The 24,048-nt window shown below is 33.1% G+C and overlaps 3 protein-coding genes across 4 annotated transcripts; 1 reads left to right on the top strand and 2 right to left on the bottom strand.

The window, feature by feature from the left end:
* Nucleotides 1-1,424: 1,424 nt before the first annotated feature.
* LOC105360477 (UDP-glucuronosyltransferase 2B17-like) lies at nucleotides 1,425-9,212 on the bottom strand. Its single transcript, XM_011497381.1, has 6 exons — nucleotides 8,945-9,212; nucleotides 3,690-4,120; nucleotides 3,181-3,600; nucleotides 2,719-2,950; nucleotides 1,877-2,102; nucleotides 1,425-1,712 (listed from the first exon to the last, which is right to left on the bottom strand). Exons 2-6 carry the CDS (start codon nucleotides 4,110-4,112, stop codon nucleotides 1,427-1,429), a joined length of 1,587 nt encoding a protein of 528 aa, XP_011495683.1. The 5' UTR covers nucleotides 4,113-4,120; nucleotides 8,945-9,212; the 3' UTR covers nucleotides 1,425-1,426.
* A 4,441-nt stretch (nucleotides 9,213-13,653) lies between these two features.
* Skp2 (S-phase kinase-associated protein 2) lies at nucleotides 13,654-17,510 on the top strand. Of its 2 annotated transcripts, none has more exons than XM_011497380.1 (6): nucleotides 13,654-14,044; nucleotides 15,075-15,380; nucleotides 15,656-15,854; nucleotides 16,094-16,533; nucleotides 16,628-16,755; nucleotides 17,076-17,510. In XM_011497380.1, the coding sequence occupies exons 1-6, from the start codon at nucleotides 14,019-14,021 to the stop codon at nucleotides 17,420-17,422; spliced, it is 1,446 nt and encodes a 481-aa protein (XP_011495682.1). In that variant the 5' UTR covers nucleotides 13,654-14,018; the 3' UTR covers nucleotides 17,423-17,510. The 2 variants fall into 2 exon arrangements, with proteins under 2 accessions (XP_011495682.1, XP_011495681.1); XM_011497379.1 differs by having other exon boundaries at nucleotides 15,584-15,854.
* A 767-nt stretch (nucleotides 17,511-18,277) lies between these two features.
* bor (ATPase family AAA domain containing bor) lies at nucleotides 18,278-23,632 on the bottom strand. Its single transcript, XM_011497378.1, has 5 exons — nucleotides 23,392-23,632; nucleotides 21,893-22,367; nucleotides 20,927-21,315; nucleotides 19,290-19,924; nucleotides 18,278-19,183 (listed from the first exon to the last, which is right to left on the bottom strand). Exons 1-5 carry the CDS (start codon nucleotides 23,597-23,599, stop codon nucleotides 19,040-19,042), a joined length of 1,851 nt encoding a protein of 616 aa, XP_011495680.1. The 5' UTR covers nucleotides 23,600-23,632; the 3' UTR covers nucleotides 18,278-19,039.
* Between the last annotated feature and the right edge of the window lie 416 nt (nucleotides 23,633-24,048).

Below are 24,048 nucleotides of genomic sequence, written 5' to 3'. Positions count from 1 at the left end.
CTAAACAGTCTATAAATCGATAGGAAATATCTTATAAAATGAATTCTTTCATATCATTATGGATTATATGAGAATAGATTAATTATTAACGTATTATTAGAATTCTATGTATTAAATTCAATCAATTAATCTAAAAATATCTTTATTTACGTGCATTCTAAGCATAAATCAATAAACGTTTAAATGTACAAATTTCATATTTTGACAATGGAAATTTGTATGTTGTAAATGTAGAATGAGAATTTATAAATGTTTACATTTGTACGAATATTTCTGATACGTACGTATAATTTTTAATAATTTTATGTTGTATTTATATATAATCTCTATGATTTTATACGAAAGCATATATTTAATAAGACTATATATGAAAATAAATGAATAAGGTTTTTCTTATGCAAATCAATCGTAAAGAGTATGAAATTATTTATATGAATTCTATACTAACAAATTTTTTATATTATATACTAATAAATTACGTATTTATATCTATTTTTAATTCTACATTATATAATAATTTTCATAAATTTTATTCCTTTTATATTTCATATATATATATATATATATATATATATATATATATATATATATATATATTTAATTACTTATTTATTTATATAGAGACGTTTATCGTTAAAGTGTATTACTTTTTATTAGTATATTATTAGTATAATATATTAGTATAATATTATTAGTATAACTAATAATTTTCATTTTGATAAATTTATTCTAAATACATTAGTTTTTTTTTTTTTTTTTTTTTTTATAAAATTTGCTATAAATTGGTTTAATATAATAATTTTGCTTTTTATTAATTCTAATAATTATTAATTACTAATGAAGAGATTATCTTTGGTGAAACAAAGCTGCCGATACATAAGATACTGTAAATATTTTTATATTATATATAAAATACATCATTTTTATTATTTTCTTAATTTGAAATATCCTACATTGCGATTAAAAGTTTTTTTAGTTTCTAAGCAAAGAGTAAATGGTTATTTATTTATTAAAAGTATTCATTCTCTCTCTTTCGGTTTTATCACTTAAGTTCTCGTAAAAATACACTCATTATTGGTTCATGAACATTAATTTAAAATTAATTTCTCACTCATTGCGTTGTTAGTATTCAATAGGAATTAGAAAATAATGTAATGGCATTCTATTAATAATAATCACTATGTATATTAAATATGATTTCCTTTCCGATCTTCCAGTTTATGAAAAATTCTGATAAATTGATTAGACAAACGGAATATTTAAAAATGTGTACTATATATAATAAATATTATGTTTATATACAATGCAAATTTTAGATTTGAGATTTGTGCATGAAAATAGTACGAACATATAAATTACAACAAACAAACGTTGATTGTAAAAAAAAAAAATAGAAGAAAAAAAAAACTGTCAATGAGTATAAGTATTAATTTTCCTTTAACTTTGAGAACGAATGTGCGGTAATAATTTTCCAAACTGCTTTACTTAACATTTTCAATCCAAGCCAAATCACATAGAGTGTTATTAATATAATTAACGCAATGAAGCCATAAACATCCAATAAAATTCTTTGCCACCAAGACAAAGCAAGAATTGGTGATTTCAGCGTATCCTTGCCATGTCGTACTACATATTCGATCAAAAATGACGCTTTATCCACTGGTTTAACGAGATCGTCCTTAAATATACGTCCAATTTTGTCGACTGTTTGCCTGAAAAAAAAGATAATACGGGGGGATTAGTGATTGGGCATTTAAGTGATATAAGGAAATTTATATAACTGAGTATTTATTATACACGAAATCCATCTCAATGAAATAGTAGGCGTAAAAAATAATCTTATTTTGGCTGATGAGAAATAAATATCATATTTTACTTGTATATTGGATTGTGAAGAACTTCCATAACAGCTTTTGTCAGACATTCCTCCGTTATGCTCTCTATGTCGATTTTTACGGCTATATTTTTAATAGCGTACGATTGAATATTGAAATATTGGTCAGCAAATAGAGGGATTCCTATCATAGGGACACCATAATAAATTGATTCTTGCGTTCCCAATAAGCCGCCGTGAGTTATAAAAGCTTTAATATTTTTATGCTCTGAAAAGAAAATGGTCGCACATGTATTAACGTAAGTAAATTTTAATCGAATAGTATTACATTTGTCAATATATCAATTATAAAAGTATTCATATGGTATGGCAATAAATTGTATTCATATAGTAAAATATGTAATTGAACGAAAATTTTTGAAAATCGGCATCGGAACAAATTACAATTATTATTAAAATTAAAATCAATATGAATTACAGTTAATTATTAATTGGACGTGTCTTTCTAAATTAATGATATCCACTTTATCTGTGATATTATTAGGTCTATTAATTTTTCAGATTTTTTGCAAAGTTAAATAAATGTTATTTATTTCAAAGCGAATGAATTTAATGGATAATCCATAATTTCAATGAATCATTCGCGTATCTATTAACAAATCTCTCCAATTATTGAAAAAACTGTACGAGGATTATGGTAATGATGATAGTCATGTGATTTATGAGAGGATAAAATTATTCGTTAAAAAAAAATAGTCGAGCGATGCAAATTATAAATTCACATAAGATACATCGAGATAGATAGATAGAGAGAGAGAGAGAGAGAGAGAGAAAGTATTTGATTTTCTTTTTGAATTGAAAAAATGATTAAAAGAGCTCCATACGTAATACTTTAATTTGCGACAACCATGGTTGAGTAAGGACATTCGAAGGAAGTCCTGGCGGCAACTCCTCTGGTTTTGCAACTTTTATAAGCACTCGTACCGGTGCAATTTTCTCAAAGGTAGTGTAAAACATTTCGAGCACGTGCTTGGGAAATGTCTCGATTCTCATCATCGATCCAAAAGAAAAGTAAATAAATCCATGGCTGCTTTGGTCTAAAAACTTTTGCACCTCCTACGAACATCATACAATATCATTATAAAATATTTCAAATAGCCGTGCAATTATAAATCAATAAAACGATTCTCCAAATTGCTTATCGCAACGACTCGACACATCGAACAATGCCAGAACAATGCTTACATTAGGTAATGTTACATAGCGCAAGTAGTTAATGGAATTGCCAAATTTTCAATCGAGCAGGATCATCGTCGACAGCCCGTCAATCGCGACGTTGTACCAACCTTAGGCAACTTGTCCTTGGTATCTTCGATATGCAGACCAGCCACGGGCTGCACCGACGTCGCAAACGTTCTCACTCCTGTTATCGAATGATGATAATTTAACAAGACCAGCGATATGTCCTGCTGCATATCACGAATGTCCGGATAATCGGGCCCGAACAACTCCTTCACCTTCTTGTCCTGCTTGCTCATGTAATTGTCGAAGGTCCAGACAATGTACATCTTGATCAAGACGTTTTGCAGCCGCTCGGGGAAGGTCATGGGCGAGTTGAAGCTCGAAAAGGCGCTGGGCTCGATCGCGGCATTGGACGGATTGCCAATGGGGTAGTTCATCCAGTCGTACATGGTCGAGGTGATGATCGTAACGACTGGAACTTGCAGTCGATGACCCCAAGCGAGGTAGCAGTGGGCCACGAACAGCTGGTCGAGAACAAGAGGCAAAAAAAAAAATACCGATAACCGCGAGGCCAGGACGCGAGAGCCTACATCCTTCATTAAGCCGAGCTCACCTCGATCACGACAATGTCGTAGGCGGGATCGTTGGGCGGATCGCGCATCAGCTTCTGGAAGACCGGCAAGTCCATCAGCTCGCAGATGGGCATACCGTATAATCGCATCAGCAGCGGCATAAAGGCGAAGTTGGTGCGGGAGTCGAAGGACCCGTAGGACACGTTGTTAGAGAGGATCCCGATCCTACCCCCGAGGTCGTAGTCCGTATAGTTGGCCACTGGCTCGCGAAGTGGAAAGTGACTGTAGACATCGACCTGGTGGCCACGCTTCGCGAGGTTGCGCATCAGACCCTCGCACATTAGGAAGTGACTTTTACCGTGAAGCGGGAAGAGGCCGAGGATACGCAGAGCGTAGCTGGCATCCAAACAGAGGCAGAGCGCCAGAAACGCGCAGGATGCTGCGGTGACCAAGGAGGGTGTCATCGCGATATCTGAAACGAGCATTGAGCATTTAAAGGACGAGTTCGCGTTAGCTCCATTGAATTTCAACTTAATTATCGAAAATTCGATTGAAATTGAGCGCGCATCTGACCTTTGCTTTTTTGCTTTTGCCTTTTGAAAATAAGTCAGAATACACGTCGAGACGTGCCGAGAATAATTTATTCGTTCGCCTTAACTGTCGTATCGTCGTCGTTATCGTGATTATTATATGCGAGTGGCAACCGTATTGTCGGCATAAAAATTAGCGAACAATGTCAAAAGCACATTTCTTATGCCAAAGTGTTATAGGCTTTGGATGCTCAGCATATGTTACATCTAATTTAGAAATTATTTCCCATTATTTCCCCACATAGAATGCTTTCGCTTTATATTTGATTGTATGAAAGTAAAGTTGTCGACATTAGAATTTTAAAACGATATTCATATTACATTATTCATAATCGTTATTCGTTGTAGTTACTTATTCGCTAATTATTCTGGAGAATGTAATTGTAATGCAATATATAAAAACATAAATATAATATGCACGTTACACAGAATCCGACAAAACCATAATCCAACGTTTAACAAAAATCACAAATATTCATTGTATTTCAATAGTTGTAATTCTACAATTCGTGATACATTACATAAGTAATTATTTATTCAGTATGACTGCATAATCACTTAAAATACGTATGCGTGTATTTTCAATTCTCTTAAAATTTTATTATGTAAACGTAAATAAATAATTGCATAAATATAATATAATTATGCAGTGTATATAACGATAAAGATAATAATAATAATAATAATAATAATAATAATAATAATAATAAGAAGAAGAAGAAGAAGAAGAAGAAGAAGAAGAAGAAGAAAAATTTAATTGAAAAGTCTGTTTTTCTAGATAATTCTGAGATATTTAATTAATAAATTAATTATCCAAGTTAAAATATTATTAAGCTAAAAAAAAACGTACGTAATGTACAAATATATATATATATATATATATATATATATATATATTAATTATCAATTATTACGTTATAAATTATATATATGGAAAGCCATTTTTATATACGATATTATAAATTTTTTTTTTATTTTTCCACTCTTCGGATTAATGTTTAGAGTCAAACTTTTTCTTGATTCATGAATTATTGGAATATTTAGTATTTAAACTATTAATTAATGTTATCGTGAAGGGTAAAATCAATAAATATGCACAATAAACATATTTGATTCTATTGAACAAACAAGAATGTTATCATTTAAAGTCTTGCGTTTAAGATTTTGTTTAACGTATAATAATTACTTGCAAATGATATAAAAAGATATTTATATTTAATTACGAATAATAGAAATAAACATTTTAAACCAATTTCAAATTCATATGCAAATGAATCATTAGCCGATCATTTGTTGAATAACATTTGTCGATCTGTTCGATCACAAACAACAGGTTATATATGATATAATATATAGAATAGATATGTTGTATGAAAAATATGGAAAATGCAAAATATAAAATATTACCGTTATCTTTAGAAATTCGCAAAATTAATAATTGAGTATATATTTTCTTGCTTCATTAAATTGAAATTGTACTCAATATCTTTATCTTTATCATTATCATTATCATTATTATTTCGTTGTTGTTGTTGTTGTTGTCGTTATCGTTGTCGTTGTCGTTGTCGTTGTTGTTGTTGCTGCTGCTGCTGCTATTATTGAGCCACTTGCGATATACATTAATCTAATTATTATTACATTTTAATTAAAAAATATATTTAGCTATATAATGACAATATCATACATTTTTATATTCCTGAAACCTCAAACAAATTGTGTTCCTTTTTACTATTACATATCTAAAATAAATATGTATTGTTAATTGATTGATAACTGTGATTAAACTTTATTTTACTTGCGATCGTGATATTTTGAAACGATCATTGATAATGCCGCCTAGATCATACATAATATACGTTAAAATGACATATTAAGAGACAAGTATAAGATAAGGTGAGTGTATACAACTATAAAATATCATTGCCTAACGCGAAAATGTGTAAAATACTCTAAGTTTGTAAGTGATGTAGAGTACTTTAAATATACGAGAAAAATAAATTCCCTGGAAGTACACATTTAATAATTATTAAGTTGAAATATTTGTTTCTATGTTCATAAAAATTATTATATCAATCGTATTGCAACATTGGTTGCTGAAATTTACGATATAATTTTTCATCTAAATATCCAATTATTACACATTTTTAACAATTAATATGCGTTATAATATATGTTAAGTTCTTAAAGTAAGACATATAATTGAAAAAAAAATTATTATAGAAAAAATTGTGACTTAGCCGCATAAATCACAGACTATATATATTTGTCGAAATATTATATGAAATTGATGTTAATTATCACTTGATTTGTAAATAAATTTGTATTAAGCCATAATCCATAAATTAATACATTTTATAAAAAATTTTGGTATAAATTTATGACTTTGATGTAACAAAATTTCCATGCATATTGATAACGATACACGGAATATTTTATTAAAAAAATAATAGAATTTGAAAATGCATAATTATATTTAGAAATATTACTGCACAACCACGTGCACTTGGCTCAAGACATCAAAATCTCATATCCTTCTCTAACAGTACTTCATCGTCGATTATATTATCGATTCAATACTATCATATCACCGACAGATATTGTACGACATCGACATTTCTCAATATATCCGCATCTATTTTTCAGTTATTTTAATTCTTTTCATATTAAAAATAATCTTGATTAATCGCGAATGACTGATTGTAGTACATTTTTTTTTATTCACTAAACAATTTATTTAACTATTCATTATTTGCTTATATCTATTGTTATTTATTACTTATATTACTTATTCTTATATGATTTATTATATATTATATATATATATATATATTTTAATCAACAACTATTAAATAATCTGATAGGTTAATACTACTCATTGCTTATTTAGGGTATTTTTTTAAACGATATCGATTTCGTTATCTGATACGTACATTTGAACTTACGAATAGAACATATCTATTTCATAGAGCATAAAATGTTTTTAAAAGAATGTTTACATGCAAAAGTGTATGCATGCATCGGATATAAAATACATTTTATTACTTTACTAAGTCACTTAAATCCCTGGTAATTTATATGGAATTACACTGATAAGTAATATTTATTAATAGATTGATGTATAAGTATAATTGATAAATGTAAGTCAAATATTACAAAGTTCAATAAAATATGAACTACACAAACGTATAATTCAACAAATATATCTTGTGATGATATAATCATGATAGAGTGCTGTGTATACTTAATGCAAAGCGTTCTATTAATAATAAAAAATTAAACAATTATTTATTTAAATAAAATGTCATCGAACTTGCAACTTATAAAGCATTTTTTTTTTTTTTTTTTTTTTAAATACGAATTATTAACATATACTTAATCAATAATAAGTTATTAATTAATTTTACTCAACTAGTAAATAACATACAAATGCATAATATTATAATACAATAAACGTTAAAAATAAAAAATACAGATTCATTTTAATCACTCAATAATACGTCGCTTATACAAATTAAATGATTTTCATTTATCTTATATAAAAAAAAAAAAAAAAAAAAAAAAAAAAAAAATAAAAGTACATTCTATTTTAATTAACCAACTTAATTAAATGATTTAATAATTTATAACGAAATGATTATTTCAATATAGATTTATTATTAATCAATGAAAACAAAATTTATTCAATGTTTTACCATAAAATTTTACACAACACACAGTGAACACTTGTAGTACAACAGTATACAGTATTATTACATATTTAATTGCTTATAAATTTAATTTCTTTACCATTTACAAACATCAAAGTGAGACGAATATTAAAAAGAACTTCTTAAAAAGTGATTAACTTGCTTAGGAAATACGACTTATACTAGTATATGACTCTATAATATATAAATCACGACTGTTTTAAGAAATTTTTTATACCTGTGAAGATAGATTTTATTTTATTCTCGAGATAGTTACACCTCCCCCACCTGACTAAAGCACCTCGTTATTGCAACATAAACGACCAATATCATTTTCATTCATAAAAAATATAGCAGTTAAATAAAACGAGAACATTAAGCCAAACATATTATTTAGATTTATTTATATGTTCCCTTGGTAAGCTCTTTCAGCATTAGAATAATGACGGTTGTAAGTTATAATAATTGTTTATTCTAATAAGATAAGTGTAAATTGTGCGCTAAAAATCCGTTATAAATTACCATACAAAAGTAATTAAATTTTACATTAAAGTATCGTTTATTTAATTATTGGTTCAATTACAAAATATAAAATTTAAATGAATGTTAAACATTATGATGTGTGATTCGTCGGATACGTCGGATAAGTATCCAGTCAATTTTTAATAATATCTTTCATAATCGTACATTTATTAAAAATATATTAAAAAAAATTTTATATTACATTATATTTATGTTAAAAAAACGGCATGTTAATTGTTTTTTATTTAAAATTTTTTTTTTTTTTTTTTTTTTTTTTTTTAATTTGTAAAATAAGAATGATTGTGATATTTATAAATACAAATTTCGATCCTCGAGAATAGATTTTGACAATCCTAGCCGCCTTATGTCGTGTAAAATGTTTTCAAACGAGCAGACTTTCACTTTTTATCGACGCTCGATACTTTTTAACATAAGTATTATTACGAGCTCCGTATTAAACAATATTTTGAATATTTGTCCTTATCGTTATTTACTTACTGCAAATCACTTCACTAAATAGCTTTTAAAGCCACTGTATTCTCACCACAATTGTATTTTTAATAATATTCGAAATTGAAATATCAATGGTCTTACTTTGAAGTGGCGTGAAAGCATTTTTATGAAGAAGAAAAAAAGTAAGATAAAAACTTATCAAAATACGCTCTGCACATGTGAATATACGAGATTGTAACTTTATCACGTGGATACCGATAAAAGGTACTTATTACGAGACTCGACAATCAAGTACGTTAATAAATCTTATAAGTTTATCATTACCTCCCTTATTTACAATATACTTGCAACTACCCAACTCAACTACCCAATAAGCCACGTACTACGAGTGGATTTCCTCGAAGGAAGTTTGGAAAATTACGAAAACTCGACCGAAGAAGGATTTGTTCGTTTGTTGTCCGATCGCACTGTTTTACATTAGGGGTGGAGGAAAAAAAAAAGATCCATTTGGTTTGATATCTTCAGGCCTTTATCGATTAACGAGACGATACCACCGTAAATGTTTCAACTCATATTTCGAAAAATAAAAATTGCACGTATTTTTTTTTTTTTTTTTTTTTTTTTTTTTTTTTTAAATAATAACGCGAAAATGTCGAAATTTTTGCGCATTTCAGCAACGACGCTAAATTTTTTCCACGTTCTGATTTTATCGTTAATCGATATTACATCGGTTTCATTATCATATTTATAATAAACTCGAGAACTCTAATCAACATCGTAATTCAATCGATCGACATATATCGTTTATCGGAATTTATCGATACACAATATTAATTTGAATTAAATAACAGCAAAGTGATATTATATTCCTGCATGAGCTTGAATTATTGAATTTTCTCTGCTTTTACATACTTATGAATCGTATGAATATAACATCATCGCGTGACGATTAATTGCCGTATAATAACGAGGACATTTTCATTTCGTCGGTGCCATTGACATTATTATAAAAGCCTCAAAATCTCAGATGCCTGTTTTATTAAATTATGATCGTTGCGCACACTTCATCATAAATATATCACTCGGCTCGGTGTCATTTGCTTTAGTTATTTGATAAGAGGCTCGATTAAACAAAGTGGAAATTGTTGGTCATATTGGCTGCAAATAAAGAGGAATTAAAGCTTTGGAAGGCGAACCGACGAATAATTATAGAATTTTCATAAGTTCTAACAAAAAAAAAAAAAAAAAATAAAAAAATAAAAAAAGTAGTCACAATTACAAATTACGTATTATGTTATTGCTACAAGATTATCTTACATTATTAAGGAAATCTAACTTTTTTTTGTTTTTTGTTTTTAATTAGTTAATATTAACTCGCTTGGCTCTACTCATACCACTCTACTAGTCATAAAAACAAAGAACATACAAAAAAAAAAAAAAAAAAAAAAAAAAAAAAAAATAAGAAAAAAGAAAGAAGAAAAGACGAAAAAATATATCATGCCAAGATAAAGACAGTCACAACAAGCTGTAGAATACAATTTATGCCAGAATAGAAACTTATAAAAAGTCTTGTAGATGTAGATATGTATCCTTTGTCTCTGTTGCTTACCAGCGAATCTCAAGGGGAGTCTATAGACTGTGCAAATGGATTCTTCAGGCAAGCTGCGAGATATATATATATATATATATATATATATTCACTCGACGGGCCCTCGAGCGAATTCCATTGGGCGAGCAAGTGATCCTCGACGCCTCTGAAATTTCTCCGATGATCTTCCAATGAATATCGCGTTTCGACAATGGACGAGACAAACGTCGTATTATTATGCTGATTCCAATTAGACTGGTTGCCTGTCTGAATAAGAGTGAGCCTCCTAGCGAAAATCTCATATCGTATATTTTTCCCACTTCATTCCCTTCCCTTTCTTTTTATTATTTTCTTTCTTTCTTTCATTTTTTGTTTGTTTTTTTTTTTGTTTTCGTTTTGTTTTGTGTATACGCGAACGTTTACATGCGAGAAGACGAATGAACAGAACGATCATTACTATACAGAGAAATTGTGAGCATTGCCTTACAAGTTTAGTTATCTAAAGAACACTTTTACTTGTTTTAATAACGTATTTGTAAAATCAATTAAATTATCGCAAAAAAATAAAAATAAGGCATTGTAAGGTAATGTTTACAATAATCGAGGTAATGCTCTTAACGAGATAATGGAAGTTTTGTCCATTGTATTTTTAATCCATAAATTTCTAATAAAGTAATCATAGTGAATAATTTGAGAAGCACTTATTTCATTAATACCATGAATTGCAATAAATTTTTGTATTTTAAACTAATAATTGTTAGATATAATATATTTCATATCATACATGCCATGAAATTTGTTGACTTATATGTTCTTTATATGAGAGTGCGTTGATAATCATTAGCGGATTTATTTTACGCGCGCGCGCGCGCGCACACACACACACACACATATGCATATATATATATATATATATATATATATATATATATATATATCTTACAAGCTAATGATGGCAGATTATTTTCCACGGAATGTAGAATAAAATTTTCGAAAATATTGTATGGGCGTACTATTGGAGCGCGAATGTCGTAAAATAAGAAAAATTGGATTAAATATAGAATAATAATTCGAAACATGTGAATTTTTCAAAAGAGATTTGAAATGATTAGATAAGATTTGAAAATATATCCGTTAGAGATTATGAAATGCTTGTTATCGATTGATCGATCGATCGATCAATACATGAATCTCGGCATTATTTTATGTAAATTACTTTTTAATTAAGAACGACAATATATATTTCATCGATGAATTTTGAAAGTGAAATTTAAATTTATCCTCGGCTGACCAGTATTCTGAAATTGTTTATACATAAATTATAAATAACATGGTTAAAGTATCGCGTTTAGCTATGATTAAAACGAGAATACAAAATGTTAACGATTCCAGATCAATTGTAATTTGACGGCTGCATCATCGCGTAATTAAATTTGCCGTCTTCCTACGAGCCATTTATATATAAACTTTCGAATCAAAAAGGTCGGATAAAAATTGTGAACATTGATCGGAATTTTAATTATCAATATCACTCGTAAAGTCCAGTACGTAGAAAATTGTTAAATCTCATCTATTCAATATCGATTTGACAATTCATCGACAACTATGCATCGACAATGAATACTTGGAGACTTGTATCTTAAAAATAAATTCACGTATAATTTTATTTAGATTAAAAGCAATTTGGTCTATCGAATTGCCTTGCTAAAGCATCGCTGTTACCAATTGCTCAATCAGCCAGTCAGTAAGTGCTAACTGAATTCCCAAGTATAATACTTACTTAGTAGTTATTATCAGCGATTGTACAATCTACGTGCGTGATTTATAAAAAATATTACTTTTAAAATTGAATAATTTAATTGTCCCCGCTTCTATACGATCGTGTTCTTTTCTTTTTTTTTTTTATCTTCTTTTTATCTATAATATTATCTGCAAAGATAACGATCGATTACGATTTGATGCGCGAATTCCGTCAATCATTTCTACATTTGTTGTATTGGCAAAGATTTGTTAGTCAATTTATTTGTTCTTTCGATTATTTGTGTACCGAGCTATTAAGTATTATCAACGATAGTTTATTTGATAAGCGCAACATACACCTGCTACATTGTTATATGAAATGAATTCGGTAAAGTAGTTTCTTATATACCAGCATATGCGTATGAGCCAATCCTACGTAATTCGACGATTTTCTTTGCAATAAAATTATTCATTCACCACCAATTGCTTGTTATTGTTATTGTTATTAATAATATTATGCTGTTGCTGTTGTTTTTGTTGTTGTTGTTATTATTATTATTTATATTATTATTATTATTCTTACTATAACTACTATTATTATTTTTTTTCTCGTCGTCGTCATCGTCGTCGTCGTTGTGTTGTTGTTAGCGATGTACGATATGAATAAGCAACGCTAAGCAAGTGGAGATTTTTTGTTTTTTATTATATTTTTTAAACATGAACAAAGTCATGCAAGATCTTACTGTACTAAATGGCCGTTGAGGGTAATAGAAGCCGCCGACAGCCTCTGCATATTTAGACATTTGGTTGCTTGCATAGGCATATACGCACACGCGCGCGCACACGGCCACGAATATATATATATATAAACTAGTGGGGGGGGGCGCCCCCCCCGCCATAATAATTCTCGAAAGCCATTTTACCGCGCGCGCGGTCGCCTTCGAAGACGTAAATGGGCATGGTCCTCGAGATTCACAACGACGCGCTTGTCTTTTACCTAAACGCCTACACGATATCCAGACCCTGTCGTTCCACAGCAGCACGTGTGCACCATTTTCCGGACACAGACGGCCAAAGTCCAAAGTCACTCGAGCTCCCAAGCAAAAACGGCTTCTCCCTTGCACACATGGTGTGCTCTCTCCCCTCTTCAACAGTCTTATACCTGCACCCGATCGTCGTCGGGGATAAGGCCAACTTTCTCCTTCAGCGTTTCGTCCCCCATTATTTAATCGTAATTCTCAACCATATAATGTAGAACGGCGTCTATGTAACGATAAGGGCTCGCGAATCCAAGAAATCTTGGATGCCGGCATGAGCAACCTATTTACGATTCTAGGACCGATTTACAGTGGCCTTGAAGTATGAGAGAGACCCTGAGAGAGAGAGAGAGAGAGAGAATGGGACGAGCGCGTAGAAGCGTATATCAATTAATGTTGGGGAGAAAGTTGTAGCGCCTGCAGCAAAAGCGACGATTTTCTATTAGGAAATCCCGCGCGCACTTTGCCGGCGCTCGAGGTTAGGTTAGTCGTCGCATCTGCTCGTTAAGCGTCACCGGCTTAGGTTATGTTACGAGCGACTGAGCGAAAAGAGCGAGAGCGCGCGCGTGGTCCTATATAGTATCGAGGAAGCGCTTCCCAAAGGAAGGAGTGGCTGTTACATGTCGTTGTAATAGGAGCATCGGGTCTCTCTCGAGAGTGACAGGGAAAATAGGAGCAATCGGACTTTATTCCTCGACGCTCGTTGCCCACATTTTGAATTTCGAAATAACGCGCAAACTGCACACTGGCGACGATGGCGGAAACGTGTTGGTATAACAGGTAAAAACGGTTCTCTATCCAAAACTTTTCCCGCCTGTATGCTTGCAAATCATCGAAGCCTACCGGGATACGCCTTTTTATTTAGCGAAAATTTTATTTATCCACTGCCGTTCTTTACTTATTTATCCTGCGCTTTTTTCCAACTGGTCACTGGCCCCGTCGAGCTAGCTCGATCATTTTCCTTTCAAGCGCTTTTCCACCAACTTCGCATACGACTTTGTAATATTAAATGGTAGAAAAGTTTCCTTTTATCTTTTCGTCGATCCTCATTACTTACCACACCACTCGTCACACGTACCACCTACCACTTGTTGTATCTTTATGTGTAGAGTACACGACTAATGGAAATTTTCATCATTTTCCATTACCGCAATTCAAGAAGTTTATGATATTCTTATGGTGCCATACTTCAATATTCTTTATCACGAATATTTAAATTATTTTTAAAGTGTATCATTTGCGTTAAGTGAAAATAGCATTTGATATTATAAAAAATGTGCTATATTACCTCTCTCTATTTGCATTTTACAAGGTGTTCAAAAATAAAAATACAGTTATTTTGTTTATATTGAATGTACATGGTAGTGTTGTAAATGTCTGTGTTTGAACTTATAAAAACAGGATAAACCCATTACTTATATAGTCGTATTAAAATAAAAAAGTACTTAAGTTCATACGTGCATGTGCATGCATATACGCACATATATATATATATATATACACACACACACACACACACACACAGAGAGAGAGAGAGAGAGAGAGGTACCCACAGAGAGTTCTTTTGGGAATTTTTTATTAAAATTTTAATATCATAATTATTCATAAAATATAAATACACGAGTAAAAATTTGTTTAGGTATAAGGCTTTTAAGTTCAATAAATATATTATCTATCCTTCGCATCTCCGATTTAAGATTTTATAAATAAGAAAACAAATCCTAGAAACGATACTTTAATAGATTTAGCAATAAAAATGATTATTCCAAATGGTAAATTTGACTTTTATCCTTAAAAATAATGTTTGCAGCAAGAGAATGCGTTTGGACGATGGCTGTAATAATAATTTAAATAGCGCATCTGTAAAAGAGAGTGAAAGATGGTCATGTTCCGGTGATACCAGCTTAGTGGAGCCTGAAATTTTAGAAGATATGGGTGTTAGTATGCTCGCCGACGGAGAAGCTAGTCGAGAAAGCTTACAAATTTTGAAAACACAAGAATGTACAATATCGCCAAAAAACTTTGAGTCTAATAGACATTCAAAGAATAAGAGTACCATGTACGAAACAAAAGAGACATTCAAGAGTACGAGCTTTGAACCAGCCAATGTTGACAGGTAATGTTACAACATTATATCGCGATTTATTATGTAAATTATTCTTCTACCCTGTTAACTTTCACGTTGATTTTGTAACTGCCTTTTTAAAACTTAAATAAAATTATTTTGACTCGTATTAATCAGCAATAGAATGAACATTACTAGTTTAGCATTTTAAATTTGCTTTATATGGATCTGACATTATTCTTTAATTTCCAAAGATTGGATCCATTTGATAACGATGACACTGTAAATTTTTCTGCAATAAACAACGAATCCGGTTATTCTTCTAGAGTTGAAAATGAAAATTTTATAGAAGCAAAAAATTTTGGCAAGGAAGACTCGAACGACGCTTCAGATAAACCGGGGACAGATCCATTCTATTTATTCAGAAGAAAGAAGAAACTATCTATAATAGGCGAAGACAAATTCAATAAACTTTCAGATGAAATGATTCTTATGATCTTAAAATGGCTTCCAAAGAAGTGTCTAGTAAGTTATTAATTATTAAGACGTTGCAATTACATAATTTAAAGGTGTAGGCTGCAGCGCCACTTTATAAGTTTCCTATATAAACAATGTCCTTTTTTACGGTACGCTAATTAATTTTCATTATAATTATTTTTTTCCGTACTATATCTTTTAAATTCATTTAAACAATCTTTTTAAAACTTCTTAAAAATATTACCTTCGCCGCATGCCTTAATACTTGTATTGAAATTATTCGATAGGTTCGTTCGATGTTAGTTTGTAAAAGATGGTGCCAAATAGCTCGAGACGAAGCTTTATGGTCGAGACTAGATCTTGGCAGTAAGGTATTGAACGAGGGCACGTTAGGTCACATTCTTCCAAGAGGCGTTCAAATTTTGAGATTGGCACAAGCTGAAATCGCACATCCAGCTTTCCTCAAAACGAACGGCGACACACTTTGGGAAAATTATATTTGTAAGCTACAGTACTTGGACCTTTCCATGGCAGTTGTCTCCCCTAACGACTTGTCAGATTTATTATCAAAGTGTAAATATTTAAAAAAATTATCTCTGGAAAAGTGTACGTTGAACAAATCGAGCTGTGAAGCAATTAGCAATAATCAAGATTTAGAAGTTCTTAATTTAACAATGTGCGAAAGAATGAATATCGATTGTATAAAGGACCTGATGAAATTAACAAGGTATTTAACAAATTTTCAACGCTCTCCGCGCTTTCTCTTCTATTTCTAAAAACAAAATTCACGCTCTTTTCATTATATTAAAAAAAACTTTCAGACTAATATCCCTGAATATAGCATGGTGTGTTTTGGATTCCGAGTCAATGGGTTATTTATGCCAAACTTTACCCTCGTCCATTACAAGATTAAACATCGCTGGCTGTCGAAAGACATTGACAGACGACAGTAGGTTTCTACATAATTCTTATTATTGGTAAACGTTGGACAAATAAAAATCGAGCGATTATACCAATAGAACATAATTTTCTTCCATTTATCATGTAGATAATGTGTCCGTTATGTATTATTCGTTGAACGTAGAGAAAGAGAAAACAATGAAAGAAACAAAAAATCGTGAGCAAATGTATTTTACTCGTTTCGATTACTAAAATCGTCCAATTTTCATCAATTAAAGCTTATTTCCAAAGCTAATACAAGCTCACGTAAATTCTGCGAGGGCTTATGTCGGGATAATGGTTAAAACATTGATAAACTTCACCTTCCAGATCTAAAGGACCTGGCCCAATGTTGTCCACACCTCGTGGAATTGGATTTAAGCGACTGCACAATGCTCACCATCAACACGGTGCACAGTTTAATAAACTTAGGTGAATTGGAGCATTTATCGCTTAGTCGCTGCTATAGCATTCCGACGTCGATGCACCTTAGGATAGCGCTAATGCCGCGTTTGAGATACTTGGATATATTTGGATTGATATCCGACGAACTGCTCAAGACTTTTCAAGCAAAATGTGACAGCGTTGAAATTAATAAATTTCAATATAGTGCAGTTGCTAGGCCAACCGTTGGGGTTAGACGAACTAGTATATGGGGTCTTCGAGTAAGAGATTAGACTGGTGTCGTTGACCAACGTTTCTCTTTTAGTGAAAATAGAGGTCGATAAGCCTTAAGAACATACCAATGATGTCATTTTTTTTTTAATTTTTATATAATGTAGGCTGAAATTTAAATTGTTCATATTATTATGTGAAAATATACTGATAGAGATTTTTCTTAATTTACCGTTGAAAGTGCTTTGACGAGAGAATAGTAATTAAATTGTATTTAAAATTAACTATCCTTAATTGCAATGGATGCTGCACAGCATGTGGCGCTATAAATTTCGAATATAAAATTTATTACAATTCATTAAAGTAATTCGAAGGTTAGATTTGAGTTTGTTAGTTAAGAATTGTGGTTGTGCCGTCGATGAAACGTTACCATGGAATGGGGAAATTAAAAAGTAAGCTAACGGAAATAAAATTCTTAATAAAGTGCCTTTCATACTTTGTACATATAAGATCCATTAATTAATTTTGACAATGAAAGCAGTATGCTTAATTATTTCAAGGCTGTGTGTGTTAAAACATTATTAATGCCAACTGAAGATGTATTTCGTGATATGATATGCTGTTTTTTATATTATAATAAAAAAATCATATTATGTATTGTCAATTTATTTATGAATATATATTATTATTATTATTATTATTATTATTATTATTATTAGTAGTAGTAGTATTTTTTTTTCTTTTGCTATTGTTAAATGAAAAGATTGACATTAACTAGTTTATAAATAGCCACATCCAAGCGGGAGATTATTTTTATATTTACATCTTTGTAACAGTATTTTTTTTTTCAACGTTTGTGCTAATAATGAGACGTTGCAAGAACAATGAACGAAATTGTAAATTTACAAGTAGTTTGGATTAAGAAAGAAATAAATTTTTATTTTCAACAGCAAAAGCTTTGCTCCCTCTTTTCAATCTTTGAAACAATACCACATGAAAATACTTGGGGTACATGATCGAATAACCTTACTCTATCATTTCATCTGCTTTTATTACAAAGTCATAAGTCACTTAAACAGTTGAAAAATAAGACATTGTGCGCGTAAAAAGAGGAAAAGAAAAAGGATTATAATAATTGTGACACGGCACACCAGCCCCCGCCTCCACAACGCCGTTATCCATGTCACAATAGAAAACGAAATGTCTATAATATTAACATAATAATTACGCATTGGATTTATTTTCTGCTTAATCGTTAACGTCTTAAAATGTACATTAACGGCTCGACACGCTGCTATAAACGACTACGAGTTTTAAAAATTAAATAAATACTCTTCTCGTAATGACGTTAAGTGTCTGTCTGCATGAGACTTGTGTAGGCAACGATCGATGAGTGACGCATAATAACATTAGATTAAATTTGTCGAAATAAAAACGTTTATTCATTGGCAGCATTGCAACAATGCACACATGATATCGCAATTAATGGAATTCTAACGAGGATTCGCAAACCGAAACCTCATACAAGCGGGCATTCGGATTCGTCGACCATTTTGAAAATATAATCAACATTAGTCTATTAACAACAATTACTTTACAGACCACATGGCTAAATAAAATCTAATCAATTACGCTTGGCTTTTGACCGCTAGTCAGCCGAAACATCAGTTCAAGCGTACCTAAGCATCGGCGTGCATAGTGCTCGATCCGAAATCCGATGCTGTGTCGATCTGGGGAATCTTTTGAACGTCCACGCTGCTCTCCTTGGCACCGCTGTAGATCGACTTGGATTCCTTCTTCTCCTGGTCGCTCTGCCATTGGACCTGAAGAGAGAGAGAGAGAGAGAGAGAAAGGGCAAGACGACGATCGTCCGTTAGAATTACGTCTTACACGGCATGCGAAAAAAGAGAAAGAAAAAAAAAATCGTACCTTCTGCCGATGCTGTAATACGGCCTCGGAGCACTTCTCGATGGCCATTTCTTGGGTAAGCACACCGTTGGCTGAGGCGTATGCCGCCGCCTGCCAGGCAACCCCGAGCTTGGCGAGCTCCCTACCGGACAAGCCCTCGGTGATGCTGGCCATCCTCTTGCACAGCTCCCCGTAATCGAATTGCGCGATCTTGAGCCTACGCTTACCCTCGAGCGCCGGCTGCAGGACGAACTTGTCGAAGTAGAGCCTAACGAGACGCTCGCGCTCCTCTAGTCCCGGAAGCGAGAACTCGACCATCTCGTCGAGGCGATCGTTAACCGCCCAGTCGAACTGCTCCGGCGTGTTCGAGGCGAGGACGAGCATGAAGCGACTGCTCTGCTCACCGGTGCGATAGAGAAAGGCGTTCAGCATCGCGCGCAGGTCCTCGCTTATGTGCTCGCTCGAACGCTTGCGCAGGAACGCGTCGGCCTCGTCGATGAAGAGGAGCAGGCCCCTGCGGGACGTCAACGCCCAGTCGAACACCTTGTGAATGGCGGTGACGCCGTCTCGACCGAGGGGCGCCAGGTCGCCGCCCGTAAGGATCGCGTAATCCATGCCCGAGTGCTCGGCCAGGCGCTTCGCGAACATCGTTTTACCTGAAAGTCACGCGAGGTCGCGTTTTTCGTTAATAAGACAATTGCCACGCGGTTATGCCAACTTCGGTCAGCTACTTTTTCCCACGGAAGACCACTTAACATCACACCCGAATTTCTTTCTTCCGCCACAAGGATTTTACCGAGATGTTTTTAACTTTAATTTATTTCTCTCCTCAAAATATTAAGTTTAATTATCGGACGTCTTGTTGCCCTCGTGTCCTAATAAATAAGCATCTTGATTGGTAAAAAAATTTCAAAATATACTATGATAATTCACCTTTGTATAAAACGTTTATAATTACCGATTATAACGAGGAAGCCTAACGAGCCGCGATGTTTAATTCAATTTTTGTAATCGATTTAGCACAATTGTGTTAAAAAGTTACTTGGAGGCATAAAAATTATTGTTAATTTCCCACAATATGTGTAAAAGAATAATTTTCGAGATATATTTCTAAACTCTATTTTTGTCTAATTCGGCAAGCTGCTGGTTTTTGTTCTTCGAAATTTAAACGAATATTCGTTAGGAGGGGAATTAAAAAAAAAAAAAAAAAAAAAAAAAAAAAAAAAAAACGATTGATCCATCTGGCAAGTACCGTCGATTGAATTTATATATTTTTTCATTTAACGACAAGAGTGACTTTGATTGTAATGATCATTGAATAAGCGACTCGTCGTCGATCTTTTCGTTTCAATAGTGAATTGTGCTATTTTATATTTGTCCCTTACAACTTGGCGATAATTAAATGTAAATATTGACTATTCCTATCCACGTGGATTCTCCGTTATCGCATTTTAGCAACAACGTCGTTTCAAAAATTCAAGTTGCTTCAATCCAATATGTATTGGGGACATGAAGCGAGCGACATTTTTAAATCGATTAGTCAGTTGCGCCGTTGGTTAATCTTCTAACGTTAGCAGCGAGGACAAATCAGCGCCCCCCCCCCCTCGACCGACCGATGACATCGATGGAAGAAGTATGAATGAAGGACTAATACATACCGGTTCCTGGGGGACCGTGCATCAATATATTCCTGTACATTCCTCGATTCTGCTTGGTGTTCTTGGTGGCGATGGCGATGTCGCGCAGCCGCTCCTCGAGCTTGGGCGCTAGGATGACGCCTTGCAACGCATCCGACTGCTTGAACTTCATTCTCCGAGCAAGCTGGATGGGATGACGGAGGGCGTCGAGGGCGGAGAAACGAGAGGTTTCGCGCACTAGGGAGGGTTTGCCGAGGTGTGCCTCGACGTAGCGCGTGACGATGCCCGTTGAGCCTTTGGCCGTGTAGACGCCGAGAGCGAGAAGGGATATGCCGCCGGCTGCCGCGAGGATCTTATCCCAGTCGTTGAGCAGGGCCGAGGCACCCGATCCCAGTACCGAGCCAGCGGTTCTGAAATGCAATTTACAAGCTTAGCTTTCGAGATGAATCTCTTCTTGACTTTGTGTGTAGCGCGTCGATATCGACTCACGGATCATTGGAGATTACTGTCGCATCGAAAGTTTACGGTAAAATACTTTTAAATTCGCGTTAAACGCGCAAGGACTTAATTATCGTGTATCCTCAATTTTCAAATAAACAAAATTAAAAATAATTTTTTTTTTTTTTTTTTTTTTTTTTTTTTATAGCGAATTTAATATTTTATCTCAATAATATAATATACATTTCCATCAAAATGGTATTGTATAAACAATCTGTAAAACGATGCAAAATGTGACCTTTTCATAAAGTAGCAATGTAAACAATCGCAATGTGTTTCCAATGATTTTTTTACACAATTAACGACGATTAAACGATTGAACTACTAAAAATATTGCGTTTTATTGCATGTTTATTTCATTGCCTGAATCAGTGAATTTGTACTTAGTTTTTTTTTTTTTTCAATTTAATTCTTTAGTTTATTGCACTTTAATTTCCACACTAATTTAAAATTAACAAATTTATACGAAAAAGTTAGAATAAGCCATACTTTATAGATTCTAAGACTGTGACTCTGTGTTCTGATGCTTTTAGTTTAATTTTTTCCAAATTTAAATCTTGATTTTCCCTATCCACCTTTGCCCTCGCTTTCATTTCCGCATCCAATTTTCTCATCTCGTTTCTATGCCTCAATTCCATTTCGTGTTCCACCGTCGCTTTTCTCATCGCCTCTTGCTTAGCCGTCGATTCTTCTTGCCTTCTTATATTATCCTCGTTCATTCTTTGCTGCTGTAATAATTGCTCGTCATAGCGCTTTCTTGCCAACTGGTCTTGATACTGTGCACGCATTTGATGTTGTTTGGTCTCCTCTTGCAACGTTTTTCTACGCTCCTCTCCATCCACGCGTTTTTGTTCAGCTTTCATTTGTTCGATTCCGGCCTCGTATTTCTTCATTTTAGTCTGAAGCTCTTGCTGCCTCGTAGCCTCTTGTAACTTTGACAATTCAAGGGCTTCCTTGGCATGAACTGTGTAAAAAGGAATTATTTAATATTTTTACCTAATAGCTTGAAATACTTAAATATATTAACACCCACCCGTGCCATTAAGTTTTAACGTTAATTTATTGTACCGATATTCATTTATAGCTAAGTTTTGAGTCTGATACATTTAAGAGGTAATATTAAGATTAAGGCGAATAAATTAAAGAACCTAGAATAGCAATTTTTCATTATATAACCGAGAATTTACATAAAAATATAATTTACAATTAAAAATCTTATGTACGCATTAATTTCCATGGTATCTTATGACAACGATATAAATTAATCTCACCTTTATCGATGAAACGTTAGTCATTGAAAAGAAATTCCTCTTTTAGAAATAATCCTCGCACATTAACCATTAAACATTACGATATTAAATTGAAAATTATTTAAATAAATTGTTTAAATGATTGTTTAATATTGTATTATCGAGTCATCTTGCCTACTCAATTGTAATTGCAAAAATTTGTCAACAACATTACGTGCAAATTGGCAACAAAGAGCCTCGATCAGAGTCTTGACAAAAAAATTAATATGCAATATATGACTTAAGGAATAATCGTGTAATCTCATTTGTACGTAATTGTCAGTGCTATTGACTGAAAATAAACAACAAGAAGAAGGCGAAGAAGATGAAGAAGAAGATGAAGAAGAAGAAACCGAAGCTGAAACCAATGACCCGGTATAAGTAAATTGTATCACTTTTTCCAAGATAACGCGATGAAAAATATATTTCATTGCGCGCGTCATTGATGTCTCGAGAAAAAAACGTGCCATAGGAGATCAGGCTTTTAATGCAATTTATTCTTAGCTTATCTACGCATTGGCGCATCGTACTTTTACGCGCGATCCATCGCCAAGTCAACGATAATATAATTCTCGTTAAAAATTCTTCTTAAAAACACATGGCCGGCCTAACCTCAAAGCCGCGAGCCTTACGTAATCTTACATAACTGTTGATAATTCGAGGAAAATTCAAATTCGAAAACTGACTAAATGGTCTTACTGGATCTCTCGAGGTCCTTGGCAGCGGCAGCCGCCCGCTCAAGTGCACTCGAGTCGAATCTATACGAATCCGCTTGATTGTTTTTCGTTTTCTTCGGAGGGTCTCCATCATTGGAGCCGCCACCCGCTGCTCCGGATCCGCCAGAGGCCGGCAACTGGAACTGGCTAAAATCCTGCGGCGGCCTGTGATTCCCCAGGAGCCACGACATCTCCAGATCATTCAATTATATCAGTCGGCTTATAACTCGCTTACACTCCCGACCTTATCACTATGCCCACGATCCTCGGCCACGTGCGCCACTACTATAACCTATTCGAGACGATATACCAACGGGCGCGTGCGGACCGGTCGACAATGATCCGCCCGACGAGTCAACGATTCGACGATTCGACGATTCGACTGGCCAACGTCTAAGGAAACCTACACACTGGCTTGCCTCATTGCGCCAAGGGTCTTGCTTCTGTTTTAGCGATCGCGAGTAATTTAGTTTTACGAGGAAAAGACTCGCGCTGGTTGGTCTTGCGCGTCACGTGCCATTTGGTTTCTGGTTGTGACGTATGATTGTATTATCAGAAGCTGGAGGCACCGAGTTGCACAGCAACTGCCAAAAAGACTGTCGACATTTTGCATTAGTAAAATTAAAAGGCCTGCGATGTA

The sequence above is a fragment of the Ceratosolen solmsi genome, unplaced genomic scaffold (assembly GCF_000503995.2).
Source record: "Ceratosolen solmsi marchali unplaced genomic scaffold, CerSol_1.0 scaffold47, whole genome shotgun sequence".
In the NCBI taxonomy this organism is placed as follows: domain Eukaryota; kingdom Metazoa; phylum Arthropoda; class Insecta; order Hymenoptera; family Agaonidae; genus Ceratosolen; species Ceratosolen solmsi.
The sequence above is the reverse complement of the archived record's forward strand: the minus strand, read 5'-3'. Positions and strand labels throughout refer to the sequence as shown.

Coding starts and splice junctions, on each gene's coding strand:
- LOC105360477 (XM_011497381.1), bottom strand. CDS start 4,112: ATGACACCCTCCTTGGTCACCGCAGCATCCTGCGCGTTTCTGGCGCTC. Junction 2,951..3,180: donor CCAAGGACAAGTTGCCTAAG/GTTGGTACAACG, acceptor TGATGTTCGTAG/GAGGTGCAAAAGTTTTTAGA. Junction 2,103..2,718: donor GTCGCAAATTAAAGTATTAC/GTATGGAGCTCT, acceptor TTTTCTTTTCAG/AGCATAAAAATATTAAAGCT.
- Skp2 (XM_011497379.1), top strand. CDS start 14,019: ATGGCGGAAACGTGTTGGTATAACAG. Junction 15,381..15,583: donor GAACCAGCCAATGTTGACAG/GTAATGTTACAA, acceptor TAATTTCCAAAG/ATTGGATCCATTTGATAACG. Junction 16,534..16,627: donor GACCTGATGAAATTAACAAG/GTATTTAACAAA, acceptor AAAAACTTTCAG/ACTAATATCCCTGAATATAG.
- bor (XM_011497378.1), bottom strand. CDS start 23,599: ATGTCGTGGCTCCTGGGGAATCACAGGCCGCCGCAGGATTTTAGCCAG. Junction 22,368..23,391: donor CAAGGACCTCGAGAGATCCA/GTAAGACCATTT, acceptor CTTTTTACACAG/TTCATGCCAAGGAAGCCCTT. Junction 19,184..19,289: donor TATTACAGCATCGGCAGAAG/GTACGATTTTTT, acceptor CTCTCTCTTCAG/GTCCAATGGCAGAGCGACCA.